Below are 14,556 nucleotides of genomic sequence, written 5' to 3' on the forward strand. Positions count from 1 at the left end.
TATTTGGGAGATGACTGGCCACTGGGAGGCCCGAATCAGCTGAGGTTCCAGGAGCTGGTATAAGAGCAGGAAGCAAGCCTGTGGGCACCTACCTGCCGTTTCTGGAGCCTTTATCATTGGAGGCTCTGGCCTGAGGAGCAGAGATTGCAAAGGCCAAGGGCTCCAAGTGGGACACGTGGACACATTCTGCTACAGACATCTTAGTGCTCCCTAGGTCTGAACCTCAGAGCTGGCCCCTCCATGTCACCTATATGACAACTCAACCAGTTCGTGTCCAACTAGACTTCTTGGAGCTAGACAAGACTTGAAGTTGGAGACTTGTAGAGTCCTCAAAAACACCAAGTCCCAGCCCCCTGATTTTAGAAACCCACAGCCAGATCCAAGGTCACCCAGCCAGTGATAGGACTGACGACTCTGGGCTCCCAGCAAATGCTCTGTCCATTCATTCAACAAATATTTACTGTATTGAGCACCTACTACACACCAGACCCTGTTCTAAGCACTGAGGATACAATAGTGAGGAGACTAAAGTCCTATTCTCGTGGAGAAAGGCATTAAACAACAGAAAGTATACATATGGTATGTCAGATGAGAGCAATAAGTCAGGGCAGAGGGAATGTGAGGCAGGGATTGCTTTCTACATCACAGGGATGGTCAGGGAAGGATGGAAGAGAGTGAGGGAGTGAGTCATTAAGCTACTTAAAGGTGCAAGGACCTGGGACAGGAGTGTGCAAGGAAGCTGCTGGGCCTGGAGGAGACTACACAGGGGTAGTGGGAGGAGGTGGGGACAGGTAGGAAGCCCGTTGTCTGGCCCTAATCCAGAGAGCCAGGGAGGACTCAGGTCTGATTTACAATTAAAGTTGCACTCTGGCTGCTACCTGGAATGGGAAGCAGGCAGAAGCTGGGAGCCCTGCTTGGAGGCCTGTGCAATAATCCACCAAACCAAACAATGGAGCAAAGCCATTCTCAGCAGGAAGGACCTAGAGAGCCACCTTTCCTCTCCCCTCAGGCGAGCAGGAGCACCTCTCGCACCCTCCACAACAGCATTCCCATCATGCTGGCTCCCCACTGAGCTTCCACCCCAGTCCAGAAGCTCTTGGCTCAAACCCAAACTCTCCTGCCAACGTCACCATCCCAACTGAGTAGAAGCAGAGGTAAAGCTCTCCCTGAACATAGAAATCCTTGCTTCCTCTCTCTCTGGGGACAAGTCTGTCACCAGCGAAGATACCACTCAACCCAAAGAAGGTCCTGCTTCTGAACTGACCAAATCCCACACTGTAAGTCACAAGGCCAACTCTCGTCAAGCACTGCTTCCTTCTGCCCTCGCTGCAGCCCTGGTGGGAAGGCTAGGGCAGGACATTGGAAAAGGCACTTTCAAAACACCTCCATGGGCTGGCTCAGAACATGGATCTGAAACTCAACCCAGCGGCCAGGAAGGGCGGAGAGCAGGTGCTGGGGGCTCCCCAGAGCTTCTGCTCGCTAAACTATCCCAGAACTTTGTATCTACCTTGACTCAGAAGGGAAGGGTGAAAGGGAAAAGCTAAGTGGTGGAAAGTCCTCAGCCTGCTTCAAGGGGAAACCCAATGTTGACAATACATGATGTGGCATCTGGAAAGGGTAGATGGAGGCTAGTGTCTTTGTGCCAGCCTCATTCATCACACCACAGGCCCTGGGGAAGGGAACCCTGACAGCCAGCACTGGGAGTTGATGATTCCTGCTCCTCCCCCCACTTCTCTCTCTCTCTCTTTTCACTAAAAAAAAACAACAAAACTTAAAAGTTCTTGCTATAGCCTGACCAGGTGGTGGCGCAGTGGACAGAACGTTGGACTGGGAGGCAGAAGACCCAGGTTCGAAACCCCGAGGTCGCCAGTTTGAGCGTGGGCTCATCTGGTTTGAGCAAAAAGCTCACCAGCTTGAGCCCAAGGTCGCTGGCTCGAGCAAGGGGTCACTCGGTCTGCTGAAGGCCCGCAGTCAAGGCACATATGAGAAATCAATCAATGAACAACTAAGGAACCGCAACGAGCTGATGTTTCTCATCTCTCTCCCTTCCTGTCTGTCTGTCCCTATCTGTCCCTCTCTCTGACTCTCTCTGTCTGCCACACACACAAAAAAAATTCTTGCTATAGGCTATAAACTATGTGCATTACTTTATGCCACCCTCATGACAACCGTGGGGGGGGGTACTGTTATAAATGTCATTCTATTTTTTTTTTTTTTTGTATTTTTCTGAAGCTGGAAACGGGGAGAGACAGTCAGACAGACTCCTGCATGCGCCCGACCGGGATCCACCCAGCACGCCCACCAGGAGCGACGCTCTGCCCACCAGGGGGCGATGCTCTGCCCCTCCGGGGCGTCTCTCTGTCGCGACCAGAGCCACTCTAGCACCTGGGGCAGAGGCCAAGGAGCCATCCCCAGCGCCCGGGCCATCTTTTGCTCCAATGGAGCCTTGGCTGCGGGAGGGGAAGAGAGAGACATGGAGGAAGGGGGGGGGTGGAGAAGCAAATGGGCGCTTCTCCTATGTGCCCTGGCCGGGAATCAAACCTGGGTCCCCCGCACGCCAGGCCGACGCTCTACCGCTGAGCCAACCGGCCAGGGCCATAAATGGCATTCTATAGTTGAGGAAACTGATGCTCTGAGAGGTGAAGTGACTGCACCAAAGTCCCATAGTTAGTACGTGGTGGACCTGGGATTTGAACCAGATCTCTTAGCTCCAGAGGTGGCATTCTTTTTTTCTTTTAATCAGTTATTTTTATTTTTTTATTGTTTTAGATTTTATTTATTCATTTTAGAGAGAGGAGACAGAGAGAGAGAGACAGAGACAGAGAGAGAAGGGAGGGAGGAGCAGAAAGCATCAACTCCCATATGTGCCTTGACCAGGGAAGTCCAGGGTTTCAAACTGGCGACCTCCAGTGTTCCAGGTCGATGTTTTTACCCACTGTGCCACCGCAGGTCAGGCCAGAGGTGGCATTCTTAACCACACTGTATAATGAAGACCACAAAAGATGAGAACTAGGAGGGGAATGTGGAGTTCATACCACATAGGGTGGGTGTGTGCGTGGGTGCACATGCGTGTATACAAGGAATTACATAGCAGGTGGCTGAAGCTAGAGACCAAAAGTAGGGTGAAAAACTTCTGACATGAATATGTGATCCTGGTAAAATGAGAAGTGTTTCCTCCTCATCCATAAACTGGAGGTACCAGTGTGGGCCAATCCTGGGGATATAAAGAGGTTAAAACCCATGGGGACAGCCTGACCTGTGGTGGCACAGTGAATAACGCATCGACCTGGAATGCTGAGGTTTCAGGTTTGAAACCCTGGGCTTGCCTGGTCAGGGCACATATGAGAAGCAACTCTTATGAGCTGATGCTTCCCGCTCCTCCCCCCTCTTTCTCCCTCTCTCTCTCCTCTTTCTAAAGTCAATAAATAAAATCTTAAAAAGAAACAAAAACTCATGGGGCAAACATGACCTGTCACACAAAAGCTTTTTGGACTCTCCTGAAAAATAAAGAGACACTACAGCTGTTCCTGCCATGGAACAGGCCAGAGAAATGCGCCAAATGTTGAGAAGGGAAAGAAAGCCAGGAGGTCAGGAGGTGGCCGGGAGCACCTTGGGAGGTATCTGGTGGGGGACAGGAGAAGGCAGAGGAAGGCCAGGAAGTTCTAGAGAAGCTAAGTGCTGGAGAGAAAGGGAGGCCTGGGACACTCAAAGATGTTTGAGGGAAGACTGCCTTAGGACTCAGGGGGAGAAGCAAGGGGAAAAGGTCTCAGAGTAGACAGATGACCAAGGGGACCCTGGAAGGACCCTGAAGGAAATGGGGAAGGTAGCTAGGAAATCTGTGGTAGGGTGTATCTCGCCAAAGGACATGGAAGAAACTCAGAAGTTATCTGGAAGGGATATAAAGAAAAGATGCCTCAAAAGGTCAAAAGAACCTGGGGGTGGACCAGAGCTTGTCCTGTGGATAGGTAAGGACAGGGGAGCTACCCAAAAAGCCGGGAGGACTGAGGGGCAGATTCTGGGAGGGCAGAGAGGATGGGAGTCAAGGGACATGGGAGGGCGGTATTCCTGGCAGAGGCTGGCAAAGGCAGAGTGCCAGGGAAGGATGGGGGTGCTAGGGCGGGGCCACAGAGGACCGGCTGGGAGGCTGGGAGGGCGGATGGAAACCAGGGAGGAAGGATAAGAGATACGCAAGGAGACGGAGAGGCCTGAGGACAGACTCTGAGAAGCACAGGGAGGATGCAGGCCCCAGAGGGGCAGGGAGCGGAGGGTGCCCGAAGGTGCTGGAAAGGGTGGAATGCCTGGGAAGCGGGAGAGGAGGGGTGCCCAGCTGGGACCAGAGGGTCTAGAGTGCGCACCAAGGGCTGGGGAAGGTGGGGTGCGCAGCCGGAGACAGAGACCCGAGAGGATGGGACGCCTGAGGGGGCGGGGACGGAGGCGCCGCTGAACTCACTCGAAGACGAAGAAGAGGATGGTGGTGGTGAGGATGAGAAGCAGCGTGAGCGCGAAGACGCCGCCGTGGCCAGCCAGCATGAGGCGGCCGCCGCAGTAGAAGCGGTTGCGGCCCGGGAACACCTCCCACTTGCGCCGTGGGCGGTGGCCGATGCTCCCGCTGCCGCTCCAGCGCGGTGCGGCGGCGGGCGGCAGGGGCCCGGGGCCCGGACCGGGGGGCGCGGCGGGGCAGGCGGGCGGCGGGGCGGCCCCGGGGCTGATCTGCTGGTACTCGCAGTCCTTCATGCGGCCGGCCGCGGGCCTGGGCTCCGCGCCGCGCGGGCCGGCCGCGCCGCACCGGGACCCGGCGGAGCAGCGGAGGTGGCGGCGGCAGCGGCGGCGGCGGCGGCAGCGCGCGGCGCTCGCTCACTCGCTGGGGGCGGCCCCGCCCCGCCCCGCCCCCGCCGGCGCGGCCTCCTGCCGCAGCGCCCCCTCCGCCTGGGCCCGGGATGGCGCTCCGGCCCGCGGTCGGGTCCTGACCCGCTGCGGGGCGCTGGCCAGTCCTTCGGCCCCAGAGCCGGACCGGTCCCATCTGCACAATGACGGAGCAGCAGATGCGCGCTTTAGGGCTTCCTGTTCTTTTCAAGCAAACCATTTGTTGGGCGTCCCGTGTGCCAGGCACCGTAACAAGAGTGCCCGGGTGGTGGACTTCGTGATTTACTTCTGCAATCTGTATTGCTGGGCCAGGCAGACTTCACCTATCTCTGAGGACTGATTAGGCAGTCATTTTGCGGAGCTAGCAGGGGTGGAGACGGGGACGCAATCTTCTTTGAAAGCTAGGGGCCTGTTAACTACTGTCTTGAAGTTCAAAGTGCCCAGTGTGAGTAGTATATGCTCTGGACTTCCTCAGCCGCTTTGTGATCTGGACCCAGACCCAGGTTTTCCTAGGTGTCACTTCATGTAGTGTCCATGCCTCAGGGTCCCAGTGTATTTCAGGAATTCTGGGTCTATTCATTTTCTATTGGTGTGTAACCAATATTACCACAAATTTAGTGGCTTACAATAGCACACATTCTCTCACAGATTCCAGGTCAGAAGCTATGCATGGCTCAGCTGAGTTCTTTGCTTAGAGTTTTAGAAGGCAGTCAAGGTGTCAGCCAGGCCTTATTCTCCCATGGACACTCAGGGAAGAATCTGGTTCAGGCCCATTCAGGTTGTTGGCAGAACTTATTTCCTTGATAATGCATGAGTGAAGGTCTGTGATTTTTTCTGTCAGCTGGAGGTGTGCTTCAGCCGTCTACAGTTCCTGGGGTTACCACAATCCCTTGCCCTGTGGGCTTCTCCAACATGGCTGCTTACTTCATTCAAGCCCAGAGGCAAGTCTCTAGCTCTAGTCTGCTAAGACAAAGTTTTACTAAATAACATACAGCAGACCTTAGGACCTATGTTTTGCTTTGTTTTTCCCTTTGATTTAATTAACTTGGTTTTTTTTTTTTTTTTTTTTTTTATTCATTTTTAGAAAGGAGAGAGAGAGGGAGAGGGAGAGAGAGGAGAGAGATAGAGAGAGAAGGGGGGAGGAGCAGGAAGCATCAACTCCCATATGTGCCTTGACCAGGCAAGCCCAGAGTTTTGAACCGGCGACCTCAGCATTTCCAGGTCGACGCTTTATCCACTGCGCCACCACAGGTCAGGCCATACAGCAGACCTTAAACACAACAGGTTTGGACTGTATGGGTCTATTTACACACACACACACACACACACACACACACACACACACAATTTTATTTATTCATTTTAGAGAGGGGGTAGAGAAAGGCGGAAGGAGCAGGAAGCATCAACTCCCATATGCGCCTTGACCAGGCAAGTCCAGGGTTTTGAACAGGCGATTTCAGTGTTCCAGGTTGATGCTTTATACACTGCACCACTACAGGTCAGGCCCACAGTTTTTTTTTTTTCAATAAATACTTGTACTGGCCCTGACTGGTTGGCTCAGTGGTAGAGTGTCGGCCTGGCGTGCAGGAGTCCCGGGTTTGATTCCTGGCCAGGGCACACAGAAGAAGCGCCCATCTGCTTCTCCACCCCTCCCCCTCTCCTTCCTCTCTCTCTCTCTCTCACTCTCTCTCTCTCTCTCTCTTCCTCTCCCGCAGCCAAGGCTCCACTGGAGCAAAGTTGGCCCGGGCGCTGAGGATGGCTCTGTGGCCCTCTGCCTCAGGCACTAGAATGGCTCTGGTCGTAACAGAGCAGCGCCCCAGATGGGCAGAGCATCGCCCCCTGGTGGGCATGCTGGGTGGATCCCGGTCGGGCGCATGCGGGAGTCTGTCTGACTGCCTCCCCGTTTCCAACTTCAGAAAAATACAAAAAAAAAAAAAAAATTTTTTTTTAAATTAAAAATAAATAAATAAATTCTTGTACTGCTTGACCAGGCGTTGGTGCAGTGGATAGAGCGCCAGACTGGGATGTGGAGGACCCAGGTTCGAGACCCCGGGGTTGCCAGCTTGAGCGCAGGTTCATCTGGTTTGAGCAAAGCTCACCAGCTTGGACCCAAGGTTGCTGGCTTGAGCAAGGGGTTCCTCGGTCTGCTGTAGCCCCATGGTCAAGGCACATATGAGAAAGCAATCAATGAACAACTAAGGTGTTGCAACGAAAAACTAATGATTGATGCTTCTTATCTCTCTCCGTTCCTGTCTGTCTCTATCTCTCCCTCTCTCTGACTCTGTCTCTGTAAAAATAAATAAATAAATAAATACCTGTACTGTTTTTCATTCACAGTTGGGACTCCATGATGGAGAGAGCTGACTATACGCATTGATGTAGTCATTTTTTTTTTTTTGTATTTTTCTGAAGCTGGAAACGGGGAGAGACAGTCAGACAGACTCCCGCATGCGCCCGACCAGGATCCACCCGGCACACCCACTAGGGGCGACGCTCTGCCCACCAGGGGAAGATGCTCTGCCCACCAGGGGGCGATGCTCTGCCGTGACCAGAGCCACTCTAGCACCTGAGGCAGAGGCCAAGGAGCCATCCCCAGTGCCCGGGCCATCTTTGCTCTAATGGAGCCTTGGCTGCGGGAGGGGAAGAGAGAGACAGAGAAGAAGGAGGGGGAGGTGGAGAAGCAAATGGGCGCTTCTCCTATGTGCCCTGGCTGGGAATCGAACCCGGGTCCCCCGCATGCCAGGCTGACGCTCTACCGCTGAGCCAATCGGCCAGGGCCGATGTAGTCATTTTTTATAAGGGACTTGAGTATCTGGGCATTTTGGTATCTGCCTGGGTCCTGGAATTGATCCCCCATGGATACTGAGGGACAACTAAGTTCTTGGGGAGTCAAAGGTTAAACATGAATTTTCTACTGCACATGCATCAGCACCCCCAAGCCCCACATTGTTCAAAGATCAACTATATGTAATGGGAGTGACATTCCATCATTTCTGCCATATTCTACAGGTTAGAAGAAAGTCACAGGTCCCACTTTAACTTAAGAGGAGAGGCACAGTGGACAGAGCATTAACCTGGAATGCTGAGGTCACCGGTTCGAAACCCTGGGCTTGCTCGGTCAAGACACATACAAGAAGCAACTACTATGAATTGATCCCACTCCTTGCTCCCCCTCTTTCTCTCTTCTCTCTCTAAAATCAATAAATAAAATCTAAAAAAAAAAAAAGAGGAGAGGATTATACAAAGGTATGAATACCAGGAAGCAGGAATTATTGGGGGTCACTTCAGGGTCTGTCTACCAGACTGGGGTTATTGGAAAACCTAAGGAAAAGTATAGGAAAAGACAGAGCTGGAGACTAGGGTAAGAGAGAGTAAGAAAAAAAGTAAAAAAACATGATGGGAAGGAGTAAAGAGGCAATAACAGTGACATCAAGGATCACTAATTGGTACACATGCCCAAGGCCACCCATCCATGCCCTCAGTGCCAAAGATTCTGGATTTGATGAGTCCTACCTTGGAGTGAACCAAGTTGTGGGCTTCCTCCTCTTTTACTCCGTGGCTATGGAACAAAGTCACAAAACTAGACATACTGCTTCCATTACACATTCCTGCTCTCCCATCTCAACTGGGTCCTCTTGAAACCCCAAACCTTCTCTTGCTCCTCATCACTTCATAGAAATCGACTTGGTTTTCAGCTTTCCTCCTATCTAACTCATAATTTCTGTTCGAATCTATCCTTTCCTCTCACTTAAAAACGTGGACTTCTGCCTGGCCTGTGGTGGCGCAGTGGAGTGTTGACCTGGTATGCTCAGGTTGCTGGTTCAAGGCCGTGGGCTTGCCTGGTCCAGGCACATAAGAAAAGCAACTACTAAAAACTGATGCTTCCTGCTTCTATCCCCATCTCCTTCTCTCTCTCCTCTCTCTAAAATCAATAAATAAAATCTTTTTAAAAATGTTTAAAAAGCCTGACCAGGCCGGTGGCGCAGTGGATAGAGCGTTGGACTGGGATGCCAAAGACCCAGGTTTGAGACCCCGAGGTCGCCAGCTTGAGCGCGGACTCATCTGGTTTGAGCAAAAAGCTCACCAGCTTGGACTCAGGGTCACTGGCTCAAGCAAGGGGTTACTCGGTCTACTGAAGGCCTGCAGTCAAGGCACATATGAGAAAGCAATCAATGAACAACTAAGGTGTCGCAATGCAGAATGAAAAACTAATGATTGATGCTTCTCATCTCTCCATTCCTGTCTGTCCCTGTCTACCCTCTCTCTGACTCTCTCTCTCTCTGTCTCTGTAAAAATTTTTTTAAAAATTTAAAAAAAATAAAAATTAAAAAATAAATAAATAAAAAATAAAAATGTTTAAAAAAATATGTGGACTTCCCTATGCCTGTGGCCAACCCTCCATTCATGTCTTATCTCCCCTCCTGTTCATTGAGACTGCCAACACATACTCAATTCTCCTCTATCAATTAAAAAGCAAAAATAAACTAAAAAACCAACAACAGGCCCTGGCTGGTTGGCTCAGTGGTAGAGCATCAGCCTGGCGTGCAGGAGTCCTGGGTTCGATTCCCAGCCAGGGCACACAGGAGAAGCACCCATCTGCTTCTCCACCTCTCCCCCTCTCCTTTCTCTCTGTCTCTCTCTTCCCCTCCCACAGCCAGGGCTCCATTGGAGCAAAGTTGGCCCGGGCGCTGGGGATGGCTCCATGGCCTCTGCCTCAGGTGCTAGAATGGCTCTGGTTGCAACAGAGCAATGCCCCAGATGGGCAGAGCATCGCCCCCTGGTGGGCATGCCGGGTGGATCCCGGTCGGGCGCATGCGGGAGTCTGTCTGACTGCCTCCTCATTTCCAACTTCAGGAAAAAAAAAAAAAAGTAAAACCAACAACAGAAACAGCTTTCCATGCTTGGCTACCTTCTTTACTCTAGGCCAGGGGTCCCCAAACTTTTTACACAGGGGGCCAGTTCACTGTCCCTCAGACCGTTGGAGGGCCGGACTATAAAAAAAACTATGAACAAATCCCTATGCACACTGCACATATCTTATTTTAAAGTAAAACAAAATGGGAACAAATACAATATTTAAAATAAAGAACAAGTAAATTTATATCAACAAACTGACCAGTATTTCAATGGGAACTATGGGCCTGCTTTTGGCTAATGAGATGGTCAATGTCTGGTTCCATATTTGTCACTGCTAGCCATAACAGGTGATATGACGCGCTTCCGGAGCCGTGATGCGTGCATCCACGTCACTGGAAGTAGTACTGTACGTGAGCCATGCTGCGCTTTGTGGCGCCGCCACATACAGTACTCCCGGAGCACAGGATGAGGATGGATCCTGTGCTCCTCTCACTGACCACCAATGAAAGAGGTGCCACTATCGCAGGTGCAGCGGGGGCCGGATAAATGGCCTCAGGGGGCTGCATGTGGCCCGCGGGCCGTAGTTTGGGGTCCCCTGCTCTAGGCTCAGGTTTATCTTTTCTCTCTCATTAGAGTCGCATTAAAGAGTAGCTACCACTTCCTGCTCACCTATTCATTTCTTAACTTCTTACAATCTGGCCTATCTACATCACTCTCCTAAAACTTTTTTTGTTTGTTTGTTTGTTTTGGGGGAGGAGGGGGAGAGAGAGAAGCATCACTCGTTGCTCCACTTAGTTTTGCATCCCACTCATTGCATCTCCTACATACCTTGACCAGGATTGAACCTGGTCACCCGAGGTGGCCTTGGGTTTAAGCAAGCAACCCTGGGATTGAGCTGGTGACCTTGGCACTCCAGGTCAAGGCTCTGTCCACTGTGCCACCACTGATCAGGCTAAAATTTCTATCTTATATGTTTCTAGTTACCCATTCTGTGTAGCATAAACTATTCATTCTCACCAATACCCACAGTTCCCAGACTCTCTTACAGATAGGTGTGGCCAAGTGACTGAATTCTGGCTAATGGAATGTGAGTAGAAGTGACGGGCTGGCCCATAAAACTCCCAGGTGTTGATCCTTGCTCTTCTTCCCATCTGCTAGAAAAATAGAGGGGACTCAGAACCTAGAAGAAAGTCAAACCAAATGTCCCCATTACAAGTTTCACGGTCCCACTCCTTCTCAATCACAAAACTTTTTTTTTTATTAAGTGAGGGGTGGGAAGGCAGGGAGACAAAGGGACAGACTCCCACATGTGCCCTGATCAGGATACACCCGGCAAGCCCCCTACAGGGAGATGCTTTGTCCATCTGGGGCTGCTGCTCTGCTGCTCGGTAACCGAGTCATTTTAGCACCTGAGGTGAGGCCATGGAGCCATCCTCAGTGCCCAGGGCCAACCTGCTTGAACCATTCGAGTCATGGCTTTCGGAGGAGAAGAGAGAGAGAAAGAACGGGGAGGGGGCGGGGAAGGGTGGAAAAGCACATGGTCACCTCTCCTATGCACCCTGACTGGGAATCAAACCCGGGACTTCCACATGCCGGGTTGATGCTCTACCACTGGTCAGGGGCTCAATTACAAAACTTAATAAGACTGCATGACCAGGCAGTGACGCAGTGGATAGAGCGTCAAACTGAGATGCAGAAGACCTAGGTTCGAGACACCGAGGTCGCCAGCTTGAGCACAGGCTCATCTGGTTTGAGCAAAGCTCGCCAGCTTAGACCCAAGGTCGCTGGCTTGAGCAAGGGGTTACTCCAGGGGTCGGGAACCTTTTTGGCTGAGAGAGCCATGAACGCCACATATTTTAAAATGTAATTCTGTAAGAGCCATACAACGACCCGTGTACCTAACGCATTATCCAATAAAAATTTGGTGTTGTCCCAGAGGACAGCTGTGATTGACTCCAGCCACCAGCAACTATGAACATGAGCGGTAGGAAATGAATGGATTGTAATACATAAGAATGTTTTTTTTATTATTATTATTATTTTTTTTTTACAGAGACAGAGAGTCAGAGAGAGGGACAGACAGACAGGAACGGAGAGATGAGAAACATCAATCATCAGTTCTTCATTGCGCGTTGTGACACCTTAGTTGTTCATTGATTGCTTTCTCATATGTGCCTTGACTGCAGGCCTTCAGCAGACCGAGTAACCCCTTGCTGGAGCCAGCGACCTTGGGTTCAAGCTGGTGGGCTTTTGCTCAAACCAGATGAGCCCACGCTCAAGCTGGTGACCTTGGGGTCTCGAACCTAGGTCCTCTGCATCCCAGTCCAACGCTCTATCCACTGCACCACCGCCTGGTCAGGCAGAATGTTTTATATTTTTTTTAATTCATTTTTTTTTATTTCTTTTTTTTTAATTCTTTTTTTTTTTTTTTTTTTTTTTAGAGAGGAGAGGGAGAGACAGAGAGGAGAGACAGAGAGAAGCGGGTAAGAGAGAGAGAGAAGGGAGACAGAGAGAGAGAGAAGGGGGGAGGAGCTGGAAGCGTCAACTCCTATATGTGCCTTGACCAGGCAAGCCCAGGGTTTTGAACCGGCAACCTCAGCATTTCCAGGTCGACGCTTTATCCGCTGCGCCACCACAGGTCAGGCCTGTTTTATATTTTTAACGTTATTATTTTTTTTTATTAAAGATTTGCCTGTAAGCCAGATGCAGCCATCAAAAGAGCCACATCTGGCTTGTGAGCCTTAGGTTCCCGACCCCTAGTTTACTCGGTCTGCTGAAGGCCCACGGTCAAGGCACATATAAGAAAGCCATCAATGAACAACTAAGGTGTCGCAACAAAAAATTGATGATTGATGCTTCTCATCTCTCTCCATTCTTGTCTGTCTGTCCCTATCTATCACTCTCTCTGACTCTCTGTCTCTGTAAAAAAAAATAAAAAAAAATAAACTGATGTAACTCTGCATCATGCTTTAAAAAAAAATTTTTTTTTTAGAGACAGAGTCAGAGAGAGGGATAGACAGGGACAGACAGGAACAGAGAGATGAGAAGCATCAATCATTAGTTTTTTGTTACACGTTGTGACACCTTAGTTGATCATTGATTGCTCTCCCATATGTGCCTTGACCATGGGGCTACAGCAGACCGAGTAACTCCTTGCTTGAGCCAGTGACCTTGGGTCCAAGCTTGTGAGCCTTGCTCAAACCAGTTGAGCCTGCGCTCAAGCTGGCGACCTCGGAGTCTCGAACCTGGGTCCTCTACATCTCAGTCCAATGCTATATCCACTGCGCCACTGCCTGGTCAGGCTGCATGCTTTTTTTTCCCCCTGAAGCGAGAAACGGGAGGTAAAGAGACAGACTCCCGCATGCGCCTGACCAGGAGCCACCTAGCATGCCCACCAGGGAGTGATGCTCTGCCTATCTGGGGCATTGCTCTGCTGCAACCGGAGCCATTCTAGCACCTGAGGCAGAGGCCATGGAGCCATCTTCAGCACCTGGGCCAACTTGGCTCCAATGAAGCCTTGGCTGCAGGAGAGAAAGAGAGAGATAAAGAGAAAGTAGAGGGGGAGGGGTGGAGAAGCAGATAGGCACTTCTCCTGTGTGCCCTGGCCGGAAATCAAACCCAGGACTTCCACATGCCAGGCTGATGCTCTACCACTGAGCCAACTGGCCAGGGCCTCATCATAATTTTATTTTTTTAAGATTTTATTTATTTATTTTTAGAGAGAAAGAAAGGGAGAGAGGAGGGAGGAGGAGCAGGAAGCATCAACTCCCATATGTACCCTGACCAGGCAAGCCCAGGGTTTCGAACCAGCAACCTCAGCATTCCAAGTCGATGCTTTATGCACTGCACCACCAGAGGTCAGGCTCATCATAATTTTTTGTTTGTTTTATTTGTAGCAAATAAGTCTGGTGGCTAAAAGAAATAAGAGATTATTTTATGACTACTATGGAAGCACTATGATTCTCTTACCATGAACTGACCCAAATTTGTCATTTTCTGCAAGGACTCTGATGCTTTCAGAAGAACTCCTTACATACCAACTCCCTGTAGTCATCATCACTGCCATACAGTCAAGTGCAACAACCACTTGGGCCCCCAAGGCACTTGCTTTAGTTGGCACTTCATCACAAATAACCCCAGGTGATAATTTGATTAATCATGATGCCACCGCATGTCATGGATTAGTAGCATCACATTTCTCATTGGCAAGAAGCTTAGCACATTCAAATTAAATGACACAATCAAACCAGTTCCCTAATCCTATCTTTTGAGAGCTATTTCCTGGGACTGTTACTAGTACCAAATTCTATAGCAGTTAGGGTCCAGTGAGAAGCAACTATACCAGTCATTGGACAGAGAATTTAATATAAAGAATGGTTAGGAGGTCCTGGCTGGTTGGCTCAGTGGTAGAGCGTCGGCCTGGCTTGCGGAAGTCCCGGGTTCGATTCCTGACCAGGGCACACAGGAGAGGCGCCCAACTGCTTCTCCACCCCTCCCCCTCTCCTTCCTCTCTGTCTCTCTCTTCCCCTCCCACAGCCAAGGCTCCATTAGAGCAAAAGATGGCCCGGGTGCTGGGGATGGCTCCTTGGCCTCTGCCCCAGGTGCTAGAGTGGCTCTGGTCAAGACAGAGCGACGCCCCAGATGGGCAGAGCATCGCCCCCTGGTGGGCGTGCCGGGTGGATCCCGGTCGGGCGCATGCGGGAGTCTGACTGTCTCTCCGTTTCCAGCTTCAGAAAAATACAAAAAAAGGAAGAAAAAGAAAGAAAGAAAGAAAAAAAGAATGGTTAGAAAAAAAAAGGAAAGGAAAAAAATGGTTAGAATGGTAAACTAGGTATA

General features: G+C 50.7%; 1 protein-coding gene across 5 annotated transcripts in view; it reads right to left on the reverse strand.

Moving 5' to 3' along the window:
* ZDHHC18 (zinc finger DHHC-type palmitoyltransferase 18) overlaps positions 1 to 4,830 on the reverse strand; it is a 36,592-nt gene extending 31,762 nt beyond the window's left edge. For all 5 annotated transcript variants that reach the window (XM_066269981.1, XM_066269980.1, XM_066269978.1 and 2 more), the window contains exon 1: positions 4,451 to 4,830. In XM_066269981.1, coding sequence (XP_066126078.1) covers positions 4,451 to 4,734 — 284 coding nt within the window. In that variant the 5' untranslated portion in view covers positions 4,735 to 4,830. The remainder of the gene's footprint in view (positions 1 to 4,450) is intronic.
* Between the last annotated feature and the right edge of the window lie 9,726 nt (positions 4,831 to 14,556).

This window comes from Saccopteryx bilineata, chromosome 3 (assembly GCF_036850765.1).
Source record: "Saccopteryx bilineata isolate mSacBil1 chromosome 3, mSacBil1_pri_phased_curated, whole genome shotgun sequence".
NCBI classification, from domain to species: Eukaryota; Metazoa; Chordata; class Mammalia; order Chiroptera; family Emballonuridae; genus Saccopteryx; species Saccopteryx bilineata.